Source organism: Dermacentor variabilis, chromosome 2 (genome assembly GCF_050947875.1).
Source record: "Dermacentor variabilis isolate Ectoservices chromosome 2, ASM5094787v1, whole genome shotgun sequence".
Lineage (NCBI taxonomy): Eukaryota > Metazoa > Arthropoda > Arachnida > Ixodida > Ixodidae > Dermacentor > Dermacentor variabilis.
In genome coordinates this window covers 102,089,750-102,107,336 of record NC_134569.1, presented here as the reverse complement: position 1 = coordinate 102,107,336, position 17,587 = coordinate 102,089,750, and the positions used below count along the sequence as shown (strand labels likewise).

The 17,587-nt window shown below is 45.5% G+C and overlaps 1 protein-coding gene across 7 annotated transcripts in view; it reads left to right on the top strand.

Moving 5' to 3' along the window:
• LOC142572419 (solute carrier family 22 member 7-like) overlaps positions 1-17,587 on the top strand; it is a 115,178-nt gene that overhangs the window by 83,395 nt on the left and 14,196 nt on the right. For 6 of the 7 annotated variants that reach the window (XM_075681513.1, XM_075681515.1, XM_075681512.1 and 3 more), the window contains 3 exons: positions 2,050-2,182; positions 3,467-3,600; positions 6,003-6,217. In XM_075681513.1, the coding sequence (XP_075537628.1) occupies positions 2,050-2,182; positions 3,467-3,600; positions 6,003-6,217 (482 nt within the window). The remainder of the gene's footprint in view (positions 1-2,049; positions 2,183-3,466; positions 3,601-6,002; positions 6,218-17,587) is intronic. The other variant, XM_075681517.1, reaches the window with a different exon arrangement.

The window sequence follows — 17,587 nt, the reverse complement described above, 5'->3', positions numbered from 1 at the left end:
CATGGAGGATAGCAGAGACCTGAGCCCGTATTCACGAAACTTTTCATAAGTGTAGTTTGTCTTTGGTCGGCCGCCTTTGCTGATATGTCGAGCACCAGGATTGGCTAGAATTTACTCTTACGAGTAGTTCTAGCGTAAAGCTTTTTGTCAATGCAGGCATTCTTTTCAAAAGAGAGAGGGAGGGTAAAGAGAGGAAAGGAAGGAAGGCCAACCAGGCGAGAGCCCGGTTTGCTGCCCTACACTGGTGGTAAGGGAAAGGGTGAGTAAAAAGAGGGAGATAGTGAGTATAGAGTGCACGTTGGATGATGCACAGGGACATTTTCAATAAAAAAAAATCGGCCGTAGAAGTCGTGATTTATACGTTTGAAGCAAGACCTTTATCTGTGCACCCGGACAGCTCTGCATTTGTGGAACGAGTGCACGGAGTTGAGCAGAATGTCGAGTAGCAAGTCTGAAGAGTTGCCGGCCGGCATGTTTCCGAACTGTGAGTTTCAATAGTCAAATGTAGCTCCTGTGCTTCTGCCATATTGACGTGACTCGACGTAGCACACAGGACTCTTAGGCGCACGGACTAGGATAGGACTCCTAAGGGCTCGAGCTTGTAACAGCTTTGTCGGTCAGGTGAAGTCGCAGATAAGTTTTGAAAAACACGCAGAGTAAGCAATTCTATGGCAGACAAGAGCTGAATGGGTGCGGGTGCAGGGACGCAGTCGTTCCCGCCATTTGGTACCAGCGATTCTGGCGGTGTGAAGTCGTGACCAGGAAACAGTGTTTCAGAACCAGTTCGATCCGCTGACCATCTGTGGAAGGAAAAATGTTTCTAACTTAATTTCTCGCGAAGTGCAAGACCACCGATTTGGCATGAGATATCTGCATGCTCCGTTACCTTAGATACTCATTTATTGAATTTAAGGCTATATGCAGCCGATGTCGGACAACAATTCTTGAGTTTATTTTTTAATGACTAATGACCTGTGCGACGTCCATAAGGCATCATCAAATTCTGCGAATCGGGCACGATACATTACAGGAAAGAATTTTTGGTCTTCAGGTCAGGTTTTGTGTGCTAATATGAGACCATTCTCCACCAAACCAATGCTGAAATAGTTTATGGACAGCGATCTGGCAAACCCTCCTAGACAGTGTTCGCAGTGAGTTTGTTGTGAAACTAGCTTTTTCTGCCATTGCTGTTTAAGCAAAACGCTCACAAGCGTGTGCCCTACTGAATCGCAACATAATTAAGCTAAGAGCTTGGGGATATAAATATCGCTAATGTAGCATTCCTTTACACGAACATACACAAAAGGAAGAATGAAGGGTATCTTTCTCGCAAAGCTTAGTAGCATTTTCACGAAATAATTTGTCATGTATTACGCGTATAATGCGAATGTAAAACTCACTAAAGGCTGGAGCAGTATTTTCTTTACATGACTCGTGTTTTACCATTTCTTTCTCGTACAAATTTATCAGGGCCAGTCCTGTCTTATTAGTCTTTGTGCCTAGCTAATTCTCGCTTTCTTAATGAGAAGCGCCCTGAGTGTCTTAACATTAGCGGGCTTTGCCGCAGTTGCAGTGACATTTTATTTCAACTCGGAAAGGTGCGGCCACAAGGCTGGCGTTACGCCGATAATGCCAGCTCTTTGATGGCTAACTTTTATTTACTGCAATTAGACCGAGTGTACCGAGCTGGCGTGCTTGAAACAAACAAACAAACAAACCTAATGTCGTGGTTAGATGTTGGAAGAAGACGCCATGGTTCCACGTGCTCATTGATGTTGCAGTCCAGTAATGCCCGAATGTTCTTTAAGTACCTGCTTGCTTGGTGAATTAGCGCTAAATAGACCCACACACAGATAAGGGGACGAACTAGACCACTCACATTTGTCTGCATTTATATGCGTGCCGTTCTATTTAGCGCCAATTCCCAACTGTGGATAGCATACGAGACCAACTAGACAAGCTGCTGTCCCTCTTTATGCGCTTTGCTTACCATTTACCATGCCCTATCTATACGTAAACGTACATTATGCCGCTATTTTGGTCCTGCAGCTTCTGGGTACCAGAATCACCCCGATGGCTCCTGTCTGTTGGCCGTAAGGAGGAAGCGCTGGCCTCTCTGGAACGGATTTCTCACATTAACGGAAAGAAAATGCCCAGGGAAACCCTCAACAAACTGCTGCTCGTAAGATAAACATTGCCAACGCTTACGCAATGGCTGCCTGCGCGCGAGGTGGCCTCGCATTTCCTGCTAGGAGCTTGCATGTATATAGACATACCACGAATCAAACGCCAATGTTGCCATTATTCAAGCAAGTTCTGCGGAAATTTTAAAGTGAAGGAAGTTTAACGCAAGGTAAAACTGCCACCCACGTGAGTTCTTCACAGTACCCCTAGTGGACCTAATTCGGTGTCCCCAAAAAGCAAATTTCGCTGAAGAAAAATTCTTGTTCCGGGGATCGTACACTGGGCAGGATGGTCGCTCTGTGCCATTTGAGCTAACCAGTAGGCTAGCGGGTGGAAGCGCGAGACCGAATTAACGAACAACTCTATGCCTCCTCCTCCCCCCTCCCCTCCAGGAAGCTAAATCAAATCAATCATTAAATTAAGGTTACGAAAATGAGCAACGTAGAGTAAGCTTATAGTAAATTATGAGTACGGATTTCCGTACATCATATCTGAATGATTCATTCGAAGGTATAAGCACGCATACAGGCAGGTCGGGATGCCCTAATGCCGAGAAGTTGAGTCAAGGTAGCATTGCAGTTATGGTTAGCCGGCCGTTCCTTGCAAAGACATCTTCCTTCTACTTTACTGTAGTGGGATGTCCAGCTTTATAGTGGTTGGATAACTCTCTGGCTAAAGGAAGCATCGATGGATGAAGTAAGGCTGTGCTCGTTGCGCAAAAATAACAACTTGCATTTGTAGACTTTTAGTTCAGCGTATAAACAACGCATGTTTAGCTTTGAACTCTAAATGTGCGCTGAAAAATTTCTTTGATCATTAAAAGAAAGAAAAAAAACCTAGATGTAAGCAACGCGTGAGCGTATGCCATGTGAGAAAAAAAGTTTGTTAAAATTTTCATATGCATACTTTAAAATTTGGCATGAAAGTGCTTTCCGGCATGTGCGCACCTTAGGCGCTATCGTACTATAGCCTGCTGCTTGACGGGGTCTTACGACGTAACGCCGTTTAAGAATTCGGTAGTCGGAAGTGCAACATTCGGGTCTTCATTCTTACCCCTGTATTGCATGTTCCTTAGTTCCTGTGTTCTGTTGTTTCAGTGTTCCATCGTTGTAAGATCAACTTTGTGCGAATTTTTCTTGCTCTGAACTGGGTAAGTTCGCCAGCACTGTCAGTAAATAATGTTCGGAGTGTTGCGTACTCACGTCTAAGTGGCTGTGCACATGAATCCGAGGTCGAGCCCCATGACTGGTACTTATGCTTTCTTTAACATTCTTAAACACAGCAACAAGAAGCAAGCGAAGAGAGCGACGAGCAAGTCGCGCCGTCGAGGAAACCGCCAAGCTTCTTTCAGACGACGCTGCTGCTCGTGAAATCACCAAGAATCCGACGACTCACAATATTTATTTATTTTGCATGGTACGGCAACAAAATTTTCCTGTACCCTAACCTTCGTGTTGTAGGCCGAGGTTGCGGGTTTCGCAACATTTTCGCCACGGAACTCGAGACTGTAATATGCGCAGCGCCATTAACGGGGCTCTGAAACATTTTTCTAACTTAATTATGGGCCTCAATATTAACTTACTTAACTTAATGGGCCTCAATATTAATGCACGTCGTTGCGCAAATCTTTTGTTGCAAATTTTTGTTTCGAATCCTTCAACAATAAGTCGATTTATCGCACCAATCCCCGGCTTTCCCTCTCTTTTCGTCTCCGCTAGTACGCTGGAAGCTACTCAGCGGAGGAGCCAAGAGGGCAAAGCCCCGGCCAAAAGTTGGGTGTCGTGGCGGTGAAAGGGCTCGTCGCGGCAGCCCTTGGCGCCCGCTAGGCCACGCAGCACGCCGTCGCCATCTCGGGGGCTACACGCAGCAGACGCAGCTGTCGCGCAGCGCAGAGGCGATATATATATATATATATATATATATATATATATATATATATATATATATATATATATATATATATATATATATATATATATATATATATATATATATATATATATTATAGTACCGAGACCGATCAAGTTGTCCAGCGCTGTTTATTCCAAAGAAGGCAACGCTCTCAGCTCACGCGCGAAGAAGTAGAACAGCGAAGATGATGGTGGCTATGTACAAATGAAAACGACGAAGTACGTTAGTAGTGCTTACACTACATATATATATATATATACAGATATATATATATATATATATATATATATATATATATATATATATATATATATATATATATATATATATATATTTATCTGTATATATATATATGTAGTGTAAGCACTACTAACGTACTTCGTCGTTTTCATTTGTACATAGCCACCATCATCTTCCCTGTTCTACTTCTTCGCGCGTGAGCAGAGAGCGTTGCCTTCTTTGGAATAAACAGCGCTGGACAACTTGATCGGTCTCGGTACTATAATATATATATATATATATATATATATATATATATATATATATATATATATATATATATTGTCAGTATAAAGAATAAAGTAATAAAGAATATTGTCAGTAATACATAATTCTCAATATTCAGGTATATATATATATATATATATATATATATATATATATATATATATATATATATATATATATATATATATATATACCTGAATATTGAGAATTATGTATTACTGACAATATTCTTTCGATTACGAAATCAGCCAGCAGCGTTGGTTGGCCAACTGCTTTCGATGACGACACTGCGGATGCGAGAGAGCAAGCGACTCCTCACTGCTTTTGACAAGAGATTGTAAATTACCTGCTGCATGTAGTGCAATAATATTTGGCTCACATATTCACAGGAGCGTCGTTAACACAACAACGACGTTTTGTTATGTTCTAAAAGCGTTTCGGGGGCCCGTTTAAGCAAATTGAGCTTGAATATAAGTAATTTACCGCAATGTGCTGCCGATGGTGCGCAAATCGTGCTGCATGAGAGATAGCGTAAATTGATTGAATCGTTATAACGTGTTGAATCGAAAAATAGATTGCAGATTTCATTCATTAAACACATATTGTATAGCCCGCAGAGAATGCCTGAGCAGCTGCTGTGATGAAAATTTCGTCTCGACTAATATATTAAACGAAAACTCAGTGTGCTCTCGAAGCAAAACAAAATGTTTTGATGTTTAATGTGTTACGAATCCCGAGAGTAATAATCAAGCAAATGAGCCTACTTTTCATCTCTATCCCCACAATTTCATATTTACTGCGAGTAACCAAGAGCACAAGCTTTATTTTTCACCGCTCATTGAAGGGAATAACTTTCCCCCTCCCCCCTTCTCCCGTAATTTCCTAATCGCACGAACACTTAAGTTCACTGCTGTCGAATAAAGACTGTCACCTGCTCATACTTCATAATTGTAGGTTATTGAATCTAAATGACATTGATGGGGCATTACATGAGGAAAACGGGAATAATCAATAAGGAAATAACGATTCTAATAGGTTGTACAATTGTGAAAAATCTTCCACAGGACACAAGCTTAGCTATAATATAGCAATAATTTCGGTCCAAAAGAACGACAGGAAATCACATGTTGCAAAAAGCATCGTGTAATTCCAAAGACGCATTATATAATATGAGGAAACAAATGAATCAACTGGTGACGTGCGGCTGGGTGACTCTCAGAAAGGAGTACGTGACTCTCAGAATCTTGAAAGGCTATGTTAATTTACTGTTGAATCTGGCAGTTTGTTCCAGTTTTCAATGACAACTTCGCCTTTCTAGACTGAAATATCAGTTTGACATTTAGTATGATTGTTTCTGCCTCCCTCATAGACGAACGCGCGCCATGATTTTGTATGCACAGGTTCGTCATTACGCTGTGCTACAATGTGATCACGCTGCAGCTCGGCAGACTCGACCTGAACATATACTCGACCTACGCCATCGCCATCGCTTTCGAGCTGCCCGTGAATGTCCTCTGTCTCGTCCTCATGGATTCGGTGGGTCGTCGATGGTCCAACACCGGCTTCCTGTTCCTCTCGGCTGTCGCCTGTTTCCTCCTAGGCCTACTGCGTCCAGGTAGGGACACTTCGATTGTCTGCGCCGTATGGGTTTTGCTTTCCTCCTTTCCGGAGGTTCCCACAGTTCTACGAGACTTTCTATGCGACCCTATGCAATGCATTTACTCTTTTTTGATTCCTCTGCTTGTTCAGCCAGACCATGCGCCCTCATCGGGAGTAACATATGCCGATCCCACTGAGGTGCTGACATCTTCAGTTTACCATAAGGCTGCCAGTTGTGTATGTTTATATAGACAGCGAGCACTTAAAACATGATAAAAGTAGTAAATACAGCTATAGTTGAAGAAACGTGTACCAGTTTCTCTTGAAATATTTGTAAAATAATCTCTTTTCCTCGCACGTCTGTCTCATCGGTGCAATCGACCTAAAAATCAGCATTGCGCCAGTGGCGTGGTAGGCCAGGACACGTAACGATTCGCCAGAGCTTTTCATTCAATATTATTGCGATATCAGTTACATCAAGACTCCTGACGAATTTTCGCCGTCGATATAGTCGTCGGAAATGGTGTGGTGGTCCGTATATGTCCTTTGATATACTAGATGGATGCTATATTATTCAAACAGAAAAGTTGCTCTGAACAGGTTTTCTAGTCTTGACTGATATATTCGTCAGAATATTGGCAATCTCTGAGTGCAAAGAACAGTAATAAAACATTTCATTCGCAGTGCGTGGATTTTATCCTAAGGTATTAAAGATACAAAACAATACGTCGGCTCACAAGCTCAAAGTGATGCAATTTCACCGGTACCGGAGCCAGTGCTCTTTACTGATCTAATGTTTAACTGTGCCATCTCTAATGTCGATAGCTTCCCGTTGCTCCAGTCTAATGTCATGCATCGTCGAAGAGTGACCCCTACAGCGCCACTGGGGGCTCTCGTGAGGCTAGATTTCTCAGATGCCTAGTAGCCGCCAGGGCGATGTTCCTTCTGCCCAACAGAAGTTGCCTTGCGTGCTGCTTCAAGCCACGTCGTACCCGCATTTACTCAAAACGCCGTCCAAGGATTTCAAGGCCAACGCTAAACCTTGCTATCACTGTAAATGCTTCGCCCGTTGGGCGAAACTGCCAATGTTTTCTACACTTGCGAGTAAAAGTTTGGAGATCAATGCAGCCGCGGATAAAAAAAGAATGATGCAGCCTACATGCTACACGAAAAAGAAATAAAATGGTGCAGCCTACAAGCTCACGTTCGCCCAATGCAATGAATGTACTGAAGCAATGCGACGTCTGCTGCGCTTGGCGATTTTTAATTTTTTTTTTTTGCTGGTGCCTTGATCGCAGAGCTTTTGCTTGCGACTATAACGTGTGTCAAACGCAGTTCTCCTGGTGGAATCATGCTGCGGGAGGCACTGAAAGTGGACTGGAAATCTTCTCTGTTAGTTTACGCAGCGCTCAGGCTTTCTTTTCATTTCTTGCTGTAGCGTCATGTGGAAAATATTCAAGTTCACAACGATACATTGAAATCTCCCCTCTCCACACCCCTTTTTGTGTGCCATGTGATACGGTCCACAGAGTTATCACGAAAGCCCTAGAAATTTCTGCAAGCTTCGCTGAGCTGTTCTCAATGCCTTGAATATCTGCTCTTTTGGATAAAACTTACACGGAGATGAAATAAGTCGAATATATAGTTGAATAGATAAGACTTGTAGCTAAATTATTGTTGGATTCGGCCAAGGACATATTGACATGCGTACATTGCGTTTTTTTTCTCCCGGTGACCGTTTTTAACCGACTAGCTACTGTTACAAGGTTATCGCTCGATGCCCCCCGCGTCTGCATACACCGAAACATTCTAGAATGTTGTCCCTGATTCGAAGGCGAAATAACCTTGAATAATATCGCGTGCGCGACGCCGATAGTGATTACGCTGGAATGCAGCCCAATGCTCTAGCGAATAGGCCACACTCGCACGTATACTTTTATCGTGCCAACGCCAACTTGCTCTTTGAGATGATCGTGGCGTCTGTCACATCGTATAGCACAGATGCTACAAGAGCACATGCGCGTGCGCGAGCTCCGTTTACGCCAAAGTAATGAAATGGACAACTTATATAGCATTTGATTAATCACATCACGAAAGCTTTGCTTCCCGTAGACAGCGAGGGGTGCTTTGGATCCGCATAATTATTTTTTCTTGGCACAAGTTCGGAAAAAAGTCGCAGTATCGCCCGAAGGCAAAATCATCGACACCGCTAGCAATGCTTAGCGTTGCGCTTGATCTCCTTGGACAGTATTCAAATTAAACGCAGGTGCGACGTGTTGGTTCGACGCATGCAGCACGCAAAGCAACTGCTGCTGGGCGGAAGGAGCAGGCCCCTGGAAGCTACCAGGGGTCTCACAGCGCTGGTGTGACGCAGAGCGTGTTGAAGAGCGTCACACCACCCCATATACCTCGATTCCGCACGAGATGAGACCGACGGGAAATCGCGGATGTTATAGTCAACCCCTAGTGAAATATTAGGCAACGTCAGCTTGACCTTTACTGTCCGTTGTGCTCAGACCAATGCTCACAAACAGGAACTTAACAGGCACGCTATAGCGCGCTCGCGCACAACGCTAATGCCAGCAGCGGAAGTCAGATCTATCTATCTATCTATCTATCTATCTATCTATCTATCTATCTATCTATCTATCTATCTATCTATCTATCTATCTATCTATCTATCTATCTATCTATCTATCTATCTATCTATCTATCTATCTATCTATCTATCTATATATCTATCTATCTATCTATCTATCTATCTATTCGCCAGTACTTGAAATTTCACTCAGCAGTATTGCAATAACAATTACATGGACACTCCTGACGAATTTTCGCCGTCGTCATCGTCGGCGGCGTTGGTGTGGTGGTCCATATATGTTGAGTTGAGTTGAGTTGAGTTGAGTTGGGTTGTTGTAGGCTACTGGTGGGATTAGCCTTGCAGTTGCTGCCGGCAATTGCTCCACCGTAGCGACACTTGAAATAAATAAATCACATAATCAGACACAGACCTCCCAATTACAAATGGTCACTCCTCAGTTCACCATGTGGAAGCCAAATCCGTGTCTTGTAGGTAATTTAACAGAAGGCGAGAGACCTCCTTCCTACACAATCGGTTCCTGCGCGGGAAAACAATGTCCTGAAGAGAGCTGTGAGGAAGTCCTGTGTTCTTGAGGGACCCGAATAACACCCTCCTTTCCGCGTTATACACAATACAGCACATTAGGTAATGTTCTATGTCACCGCACACACCACACGTTGAACATAATGGTGATAACGCCAGGACAGTCTTATACTTCCACGCAGGGGTACGAGCAGAGCCCGTGCGAATGCGGAGCAGTAAGGTGGCTTGGTTTCTTTTGAGACCCTTGATCACACATGGCTTGTGAGGTGAGCTCCACAAAGAACTGAAGTGGCACGACACCGCTTCTCTGAAGAGTCTCTTGTCTTCTTGAGGCACTTTTCTCAAAGGATTCCCAGACAGCGCTCGATGGGCGAGGCTGTCCGCCATCTCGTTGCCTATGATACCTATGTGTGATGGCACCCATTGGAATCGTATGGAGAAGCCTTTGACACGGAGATTTTGCACTGAACGTAAGGAGCTTAGAGATAAGGCATCAGTAGGGAACCCGTGCTCTAACCTTTGAAGGGCGGATTTCGAATCTGTAAGAATGACAACAGATTGAGGCGTACAAAACCGTAGCTTTTTGAGAGCTGCCTCAATGGCAACGCTTTCTGCCGTTGTGGAGGACACGACTGCAGTGAAGCGAACGGACCAATCATACTTCAAAGAGGTAATGTGAAAAGCAGCTGCACTAGATCCTGTGACCTTGTCCACAGAGCCATCAGTAAAAATTTGAAGATGACGTGCATATTCAGTTTCAAGATGTTCCAGTACGAGCGAACGCGTTGCCGCCAAAGGAGAACTCCGCTTAGCACGAACGTGAGGAACTGCCAACGAACAATCGAGGCTCGCAAAAGACCAAGGTGGCTTCAACCTCTTAGTTCGACCTCTAGCGTCAAGACCCAGGTAACCAAGAGTATTAAGGGCCAAGTACGCTCGGGACTCGGATCTTTTTCGAAGGCGCTGTAGAAGGGTTCGGCCGGCTGCCGTCTGTTTGAGGCGGCCAATTTGCATCAATAACCTTTGTGAAGCGACTAAGGTAAGAGGTCTCGATAGAGATGCATAAAGTACTGCATTGTTAGGAGCAGTCTGCGGAACGCCAAGAGCCCTTCTTAGGCCCTTTCTGTGCAGAATCTCAAGTCGTTCCAGCTGTGATATCGCTGGGGAAATTAAAGGGAGCTGATACATTATTCGACTCGTCACTAGTGCATCGTGCAACCTGACCATAGAAGAAGGGTGATTTCCCCATTGCTCACTTGCAACTCTACGGATCACATTGAGACGCGAAGATATCGATGTCACAACCGAGTCCACAGCTCGTCGCCACTGTAGGCGGTAGTCAATAATGACGCCCAAAAAGCGCTTGTGTTGCAATTGTCGAAGACAAGATTGATTAAGGTCTATCTTCAGCCGCGCATACCTTCTTCCTCTACCTGGAAACATGATGAAGCCAGATTTTTCTACCGAGAGAGTCAACCCAACACCTTGAAGGTAATTTTGAACTGAAAGTAATGCCTGTCGAGCTATCAGAGCTAAACGCTTGTGTTGATATCCGGTTAACCAAAGACAAATGTCGTCCGCGTATATCGACATATGGACATGCCTGCAATGTTTTTGCACTTCAGCGGGAAGACCAGCCATTGCAACGTTAAAGAGCGTTGGGGAAAGAACACTTCCCTGAGGTACACCTCGCGATACCGCCCTTTCGGTGCTTGTGGTACTTCCTAATCGTACTTGAATTTTCCGATGACTGATAAATGAGTGAATGAATCGCAGAAGATAGCCCTGTACGCCCATGGCCTGCAAACTATTTAGTATTGAGCTCTGAAGGACGTTATCATAAGCCTTTGATACGTCTAGGAAAATAACTAGTGTTGAAAGGCCGAAAGCTCTTTGATGTTCAATATGGCTTATCAAGTCCAAGACGCTATCTTGCGCGCTTAAACCTGTTCGGAATCCAGTCATGCATGTTGGCAGAACCCTTCTATCTTCGAGCCACCAAGATAAACGCTTACTTGCCAGCTTCTCCATGAGCTTAGCCACGCACGACGTCAGTGATACAGGACGACACGAGGCCAAGTCTGTCATTTCTTTGCCGGGCTTCAGCACTGGGACAACGTGAGCCACCTTCCATGAAGGAGGTTCCTGAGTTTTAAATCCGGAGTCGGAAAATGATTAGGCAACTTGACCGCTGTGGTAACAGCCATCTTACCAGAAATCATTTTGTCTATGACATCACCAGAAACACATGCAAGTTGTTCCCTGTATGTGTCCCAATTAACGACATGGCTAATTTTAGAGCCGCGCATATGGAAGTCGGCAGTAAACACTAAAATTGGATAGTGATCACTTCCCATGCGGTCAGGTGCAGTTGACCACTTCACGCGGACGTCAGATGAATGCAAGGTTAGGTCTATGGATGTGGCTGAGGCTGGAGGCTCCATATATGTTGTTTGATATGCTAGGTAGATGCTGTACTACTCAAAGAGAAAAGTTGCTCTGACCAGGTTTTCTAGTCTTGACTGATTTATTCGTCGCCTGCAGGACCACCGTTAATTGCACTTCGCTCCTCCAAAGGGCAGGACCTCTATCGAGTGAACTGAACATTTTGCCATGTGGTGAGCGCTGTTCTAATCATGGATCTGGGACTTCAAAGATGTGCGACGTATTTCTATCGCATTTCTCCGACGTTTACTGCTAAATCACCGCTGAAGTTTTCCACTTTGACCCTCCTAATGCTAACGCATTATTAAGTGCGTTATTACAGCTGGTGGCGGTCCTTAACACGCCAGCGTTGTGAGGCGCCTAAAATAGCTCACAGGGCGCATATTCTGCTGCGCGGCAATAGTTGCCCCGTGTGCCGCGTCGTGCCAAGGTATCGCCCCCGCGTAAAGACTTCCCAACCTGAGCTAGGCGGCGCTACGGACGCTGCTGGGCAGCACCGCTCGCGGGAGGAAATGAAGACGTCGCCAGGTAGCGCGGTCGCGTAGGCGTGTTGTGTACGGCAGTGCGGGCTTCGAGATTGGGTCCCCCGTGCATTTGTCAGCACAAGCCTGCTGTTCAGCGCTAGGAGAGCCTCGAAAACACCAAGGGCCGGCCCCACCCGTGAAGAGAGAGAGAGAGCGAGAGAAAGCAAGAAGAATGGCAGGGAGGTCAACCAGACGAGCGTCCGGTTTGCTACCCTGCACGGGGGGTAAGGGAAAGGGGGAATAGAAAGAGGAAGAGAGTTAACACTGTGCTTGCAGCGGAGCGCCGTAACACCAAAGTTACATAGCTGGTGCAGTGCGTTGAAGACATCTTGGCCGACCCACAAGGGACAGTGGTCGTTGTGCGAATAGGAGGATGCGAGTTACCAAAAATTTTGAAAATAACCTGCAGCATGTAGCACAATTCTACTGCTTGAGCTAGATACTCTCAGAGGCAGACGCTATTTGCGTGAGAACCCATGATCAATATTTGACTAACAATGTTTTGTTTATTAACTTCTGAACTAATTACTTTACGGCACATATTGAAATCTACAAATTGTAGCCGGGGATTTCGAAAGTCATACCAACTTGGAAGGAATTTCGAGGAAGACACCAGTTCTAGGATATGCGTTGCCAAATTTGCGACGAAATGCATTGGTGTTCCAGTAATTTTTGAGCTTCAATGTTTAATAAGGTGTTTTGGTAAACAAGTGGAACAGCAGTGCATTGTTACCACAATTTTTACAGTGCTTATCTAAAAATTGCTGCTAACTTAAAAATTTGTTTAATGTGGATGTGCCTTGTGACATCACTGGCGTCAATTCGCGTATTGGAATATTTGTGCTAAAGTGAGTATAAAAAGTTGATAATTAAAATTTTGTTAATTAGTGAATAATTATATTGATTCCCGTGTAAGTAATGTCGGCCTCTTCGAATAATCCAGCTCAATGAGCAGACTACAGACTAATGAGCAAATCTGTGCTATGTGCCAAAGGTGATTAAAAGAAATTCTGCTAAGGTTAAAATAAAACACCCGGCATAATAGAAAAATTATGAGATGCCGTAAATGAATCAATTGAAAAAATGAAAACTCTCCAACGGAATAAGCGTGTTTGCAGTGACAAACACGGCACCACCACGCCTTTCCGCTTGGTAGTGGCGTGAAATCTGCGCGAAAAAAAACAACAAAAAACACGTAGAGGTTCTTGATCTTTGCTGCTATTTGCGCATAGGTAGCTCTTTCGGAGGAGGCTGTTAGCGGCAAGCACGGTGTACGGGTTAAAACTTAGACTCTGTACCGCCAGTACACTGTGTGTATAGCGGTATATAGTGTATAGAATAGGTAAATAAAACTGTTTTCGACGCCCGAGGTCCGACAGCAATAAAAGTCCCGCACCAATTACTCCGAATTACATGTTTACAGATTACATGTTTTGCGCCTGCGTTTCGCAATACCTACTGATGGGAAACTACACCCGGATGCGCAAAAATGCACACGACGTATACGCATGCTGCTTGAAGAAAAAGCAAAATGTTTGTTCTCCCAGGGTAGGATGACAGTCGACACTGCGCGCGCAATGAACGTGCAATCACTGTGCGGCACACACACACACACACACACACACACACACACACACACACACACACACACACACACACACACACACACACACACACACACACACACACACGCACACGCACACACACACACACACACACACACACACACACACACACAAAAGAAAAGGAAAAGAAAAAGGAATACATTTATTCTTAAGACATGAATAGCCATAATATGTAGCAAGGAACGCCGTTTGGAGCGGCTCGATCGCAAATATACGAGCGCGTGAAATAGTACGAACGAGCACGCCGATCAGTATCGCCAGCAGTTTCCAACGGCGTGACCATGATGCGGCCCGCTGTACTTCGATCGCACCGGCGCCACGGTATTTTTCGTCGTCGGCCGCCTCACTGCCAACTTCCTTGCTCACAGCAAAGCATGCGACACCCCGGTCGCTCGTTCCACTCAACCTTATTCTAGTACACCCATGAGTACACACCTTAGGCGAAACTGCCCAAGTTGCCAGCTGTCCAACGCCCTACTTCTTGAAAACTAGTGTCACAAATTCTTTCTTGTTAATTAAGTGTTAAATCAACTTTCGTTCGCTATATCCAAGAGTTTAAAGTAAGATTCAGTGCTTCTAAAAAGAAGTAGTCTAACTAGTTAATATTTCAAGGAAACATTTGTAATTAAGATAAGTTGTTTTGGAAAAGTAATAGAAGCACCTCGTGGTAATGCTGTTGCTGAAACGAAAGACTATTGGTGCACCTAATTTAATGGCTTCCTTCGCGTAAGCACTTCGCAGCTACAGTCGAGGGCATTGTACCTTCATAGTGGCTAAATTTTGTATCATCATTTGTTAAAGAGAGAAAAACCCTATTAAGGCGAATGGTCTGTCAGTTTTCGTTGCGGTGGCCTCAGGTGGCGGCTCGAAGTCCTTGGACTCGGGCACCTTCTGCGGCTTACTAGACGAGAACTGGTCTTCCGGCTACGAACTTTTCCCAGCCGCTTCCCATTTGCGGCGACGACGACTGAGAAGGACCCCGCAGCCGGGGACTTTATTTAAAACATTTTAAAATATGAGCCACGGATAGATATTGTTCTATAGACTTGTGTTGAAAAATACAGTTAATACATAAGCATTCTTAAGCGACCCAACAAGAAAATGTGTCCGTCCGTAACACGATGCCCCCCGAAAAAGAAAAAAAAAGGTCTCCAATCTGCGCTGTGAGGCTGGTTAGACAACTGTAAACGGCAAGTAAAACAATTACCCATTGCGACGTAGCGTGATATTATTCACATGGCGACATTCACATGCACTTTACCTAACGAATAGCCTAATACCGTTGTCACACGCAGACTTCTGATCGCGATCGGCGCCGGTCCGGATCGAGCTTGATCCGTATTGGGTGCCGCTACACGATCATTTGCAATCGCGATCCTGCGGGATTCGGATCTGGGCGATCGCGATTCGAGAATCGCGGTAAGCCCCCTAATCACGATCGCAGGCTGATGTTTGCGCTCTCTAGCTCAGTATTCTGAAAACGCTCAAAAAAGCAAGTGAAGCCAGCTCAACAAAAAATGTTTAAAACTCTTTTACCAGCAATAATAAGCTGTAAAACTGTTGTCCAAATTTAACCATATTTTGCAAATCTGAATTTGTAGCTGATAGGTTATGCAGTTCTGAGAGTTTCTGACGATCAGCAGACGATAATAACTCGATCCGGATCGTTGGACAGTGTAGCAGTGACTATTGTTGATCGCGATCGAGAAATACGATCTGGATCAGCCCCGATCGCCATCAGGAGTGTACCTGTCACACCTGTATAAGACGTTTCAACTGCCTGTGCCGTTACTTCGTGCATGGACAAAGCATTGACGAGGCAAAAGAATCGCACTTAAACTCTCTTTAGCCGTGTTTCGTATGCTCGCTGCTCTTCAGGAGTCCTCACTAGACGTGGCCTTCACATAGAACTGCCACAACACAAATCACTTGCAAGGCGGGTTCTTCTTTAACATACGAAGGTGTAGTTGCGTCACCCCCTTGCTTCGTATGCTACACTTGCCGCTTCCCGGCAACTGCCCCTTATGTAACCGTATTCTTCACCGCGAAGCGCTTGGTGGCGAACGCTATGCGCGAAGGTGAGCTTTCTGGTTCTTTTTCTTCTTTCCCCGGCTCGCCGGTGCCGCCGCTGTCGCGGATGCGCGGCCGTCAGCGTCGCTTCAAAGTGGCTTCCTGCACTTTTCTCTTCGCCCTCTCCTCGCTATCGCAGTCTTCTGCTTTTCTCTTCACCTTATTGCCATACTCTCCTCCTCCGCTTTCCTCCTTGTGCTCTCTTCGCTACCACCGTATTTCATTCCCTGCTGCGCTCCACGTTTGCTCGGTTACGCTGAGGGAAGACGAGGCTCGCCAGCGCTTAACGCAATAATGGGCACCCAAGGGCTGCGCTCTGAAGCGTTGGCAGTGGTGAGTTTCGAACTTACGACCTCCCGCTCAAAAGCCTAGTGCCTCACCCAATGATCTTACCCACTGGGCTAAACAATCACGTGGAATAAAAGCCATCTCTAGGACCTCATGTAGAACCGACTTAGAGCCTTGCAGACATTAAAAAAAAATTCGTTTTTCCAAAAATTTCATGCCAAAAGTGCCACATCCTAGATGAGTTTCTGTGGTCGCGGGATGCGCCGTTCGTTGCGACGTTTTTTCACCGACCGAAAAATTCCACCGATCTCTGGGGCCTCATGCGCTTCGCGTCGCGTAACACATAAGCCGAGACCACGCGTATGCTTGCAGACGTGCGCAAGCTCACGTCCGCGCGCCTTGCGCCTGCCGCGCCTCGTGGGGAATGGCGGTTTGCATCCACAAAGACGCGCGACAGCTCGCGCTCACTGGGCTCACTCACAGACGCCTTGGCAGATGCCGCTTCGTACTTTTTTATTTACAACGTTTCAAAATTCTTCGATATCTATAAACGTAATTGTTATATTTTTATACCTGTTAGATCACCACAATAAGGAAAGAAGAAGCACTTTCTTATATGATATAAATCTGCTTCACTCAGAGTTGAGCGTTCCGCGCCGTACCTGCGTATCCAGGCGCGCCGATGAGAGGCAACGCAAGCGCGCGATAACAGGGAGGAGCTGTTCCTCGAGATCACGCTGCGTTTCGACGCGTACGAGCCATGCCACACCGTCTGCGCATGCGTGGGCGTGCGAACGCGAGCTTGCGCGCGTCCGCAAGCGTACGTGTGCTTTGGTCTATACAGATAAGCAGTCAATGAGTTGATAACGATGATAAGGAGTGATGAGGGTTTACATGGGTCTCATCACGGTTGATAATGGTTCGACGCGGATGGATAAGGTGCTGAAGTGCGATAAGGGCTTATAATGGTCGGAACAATTCTGACGTTTATATGGACCGATGGGGGTTGATAAAGGTCGGGTCAGGACCACCAAGGAAGAGTAGGAACGAGCTCTACGGAGCTCGGACCTTGAAGCACAGCTCTGGGCTGTCCATCGGGCCTGCGACGTTGCGGAGGGGCATGGCCTCTCTGTCCCGACGTGGGAGCGGCCCGCTGCGCACTAATCGCGCGCACCGAGGGACCTCAATAAAGTTATCCATCCATCCATCCATCCATCCATCCATCCATCCATCCATCTATCCATCTCCGATAAGGTGGATAAGGCCACATAAGACTTGCGAAGGATCGGATAGATCGAGATAAGGTTGAC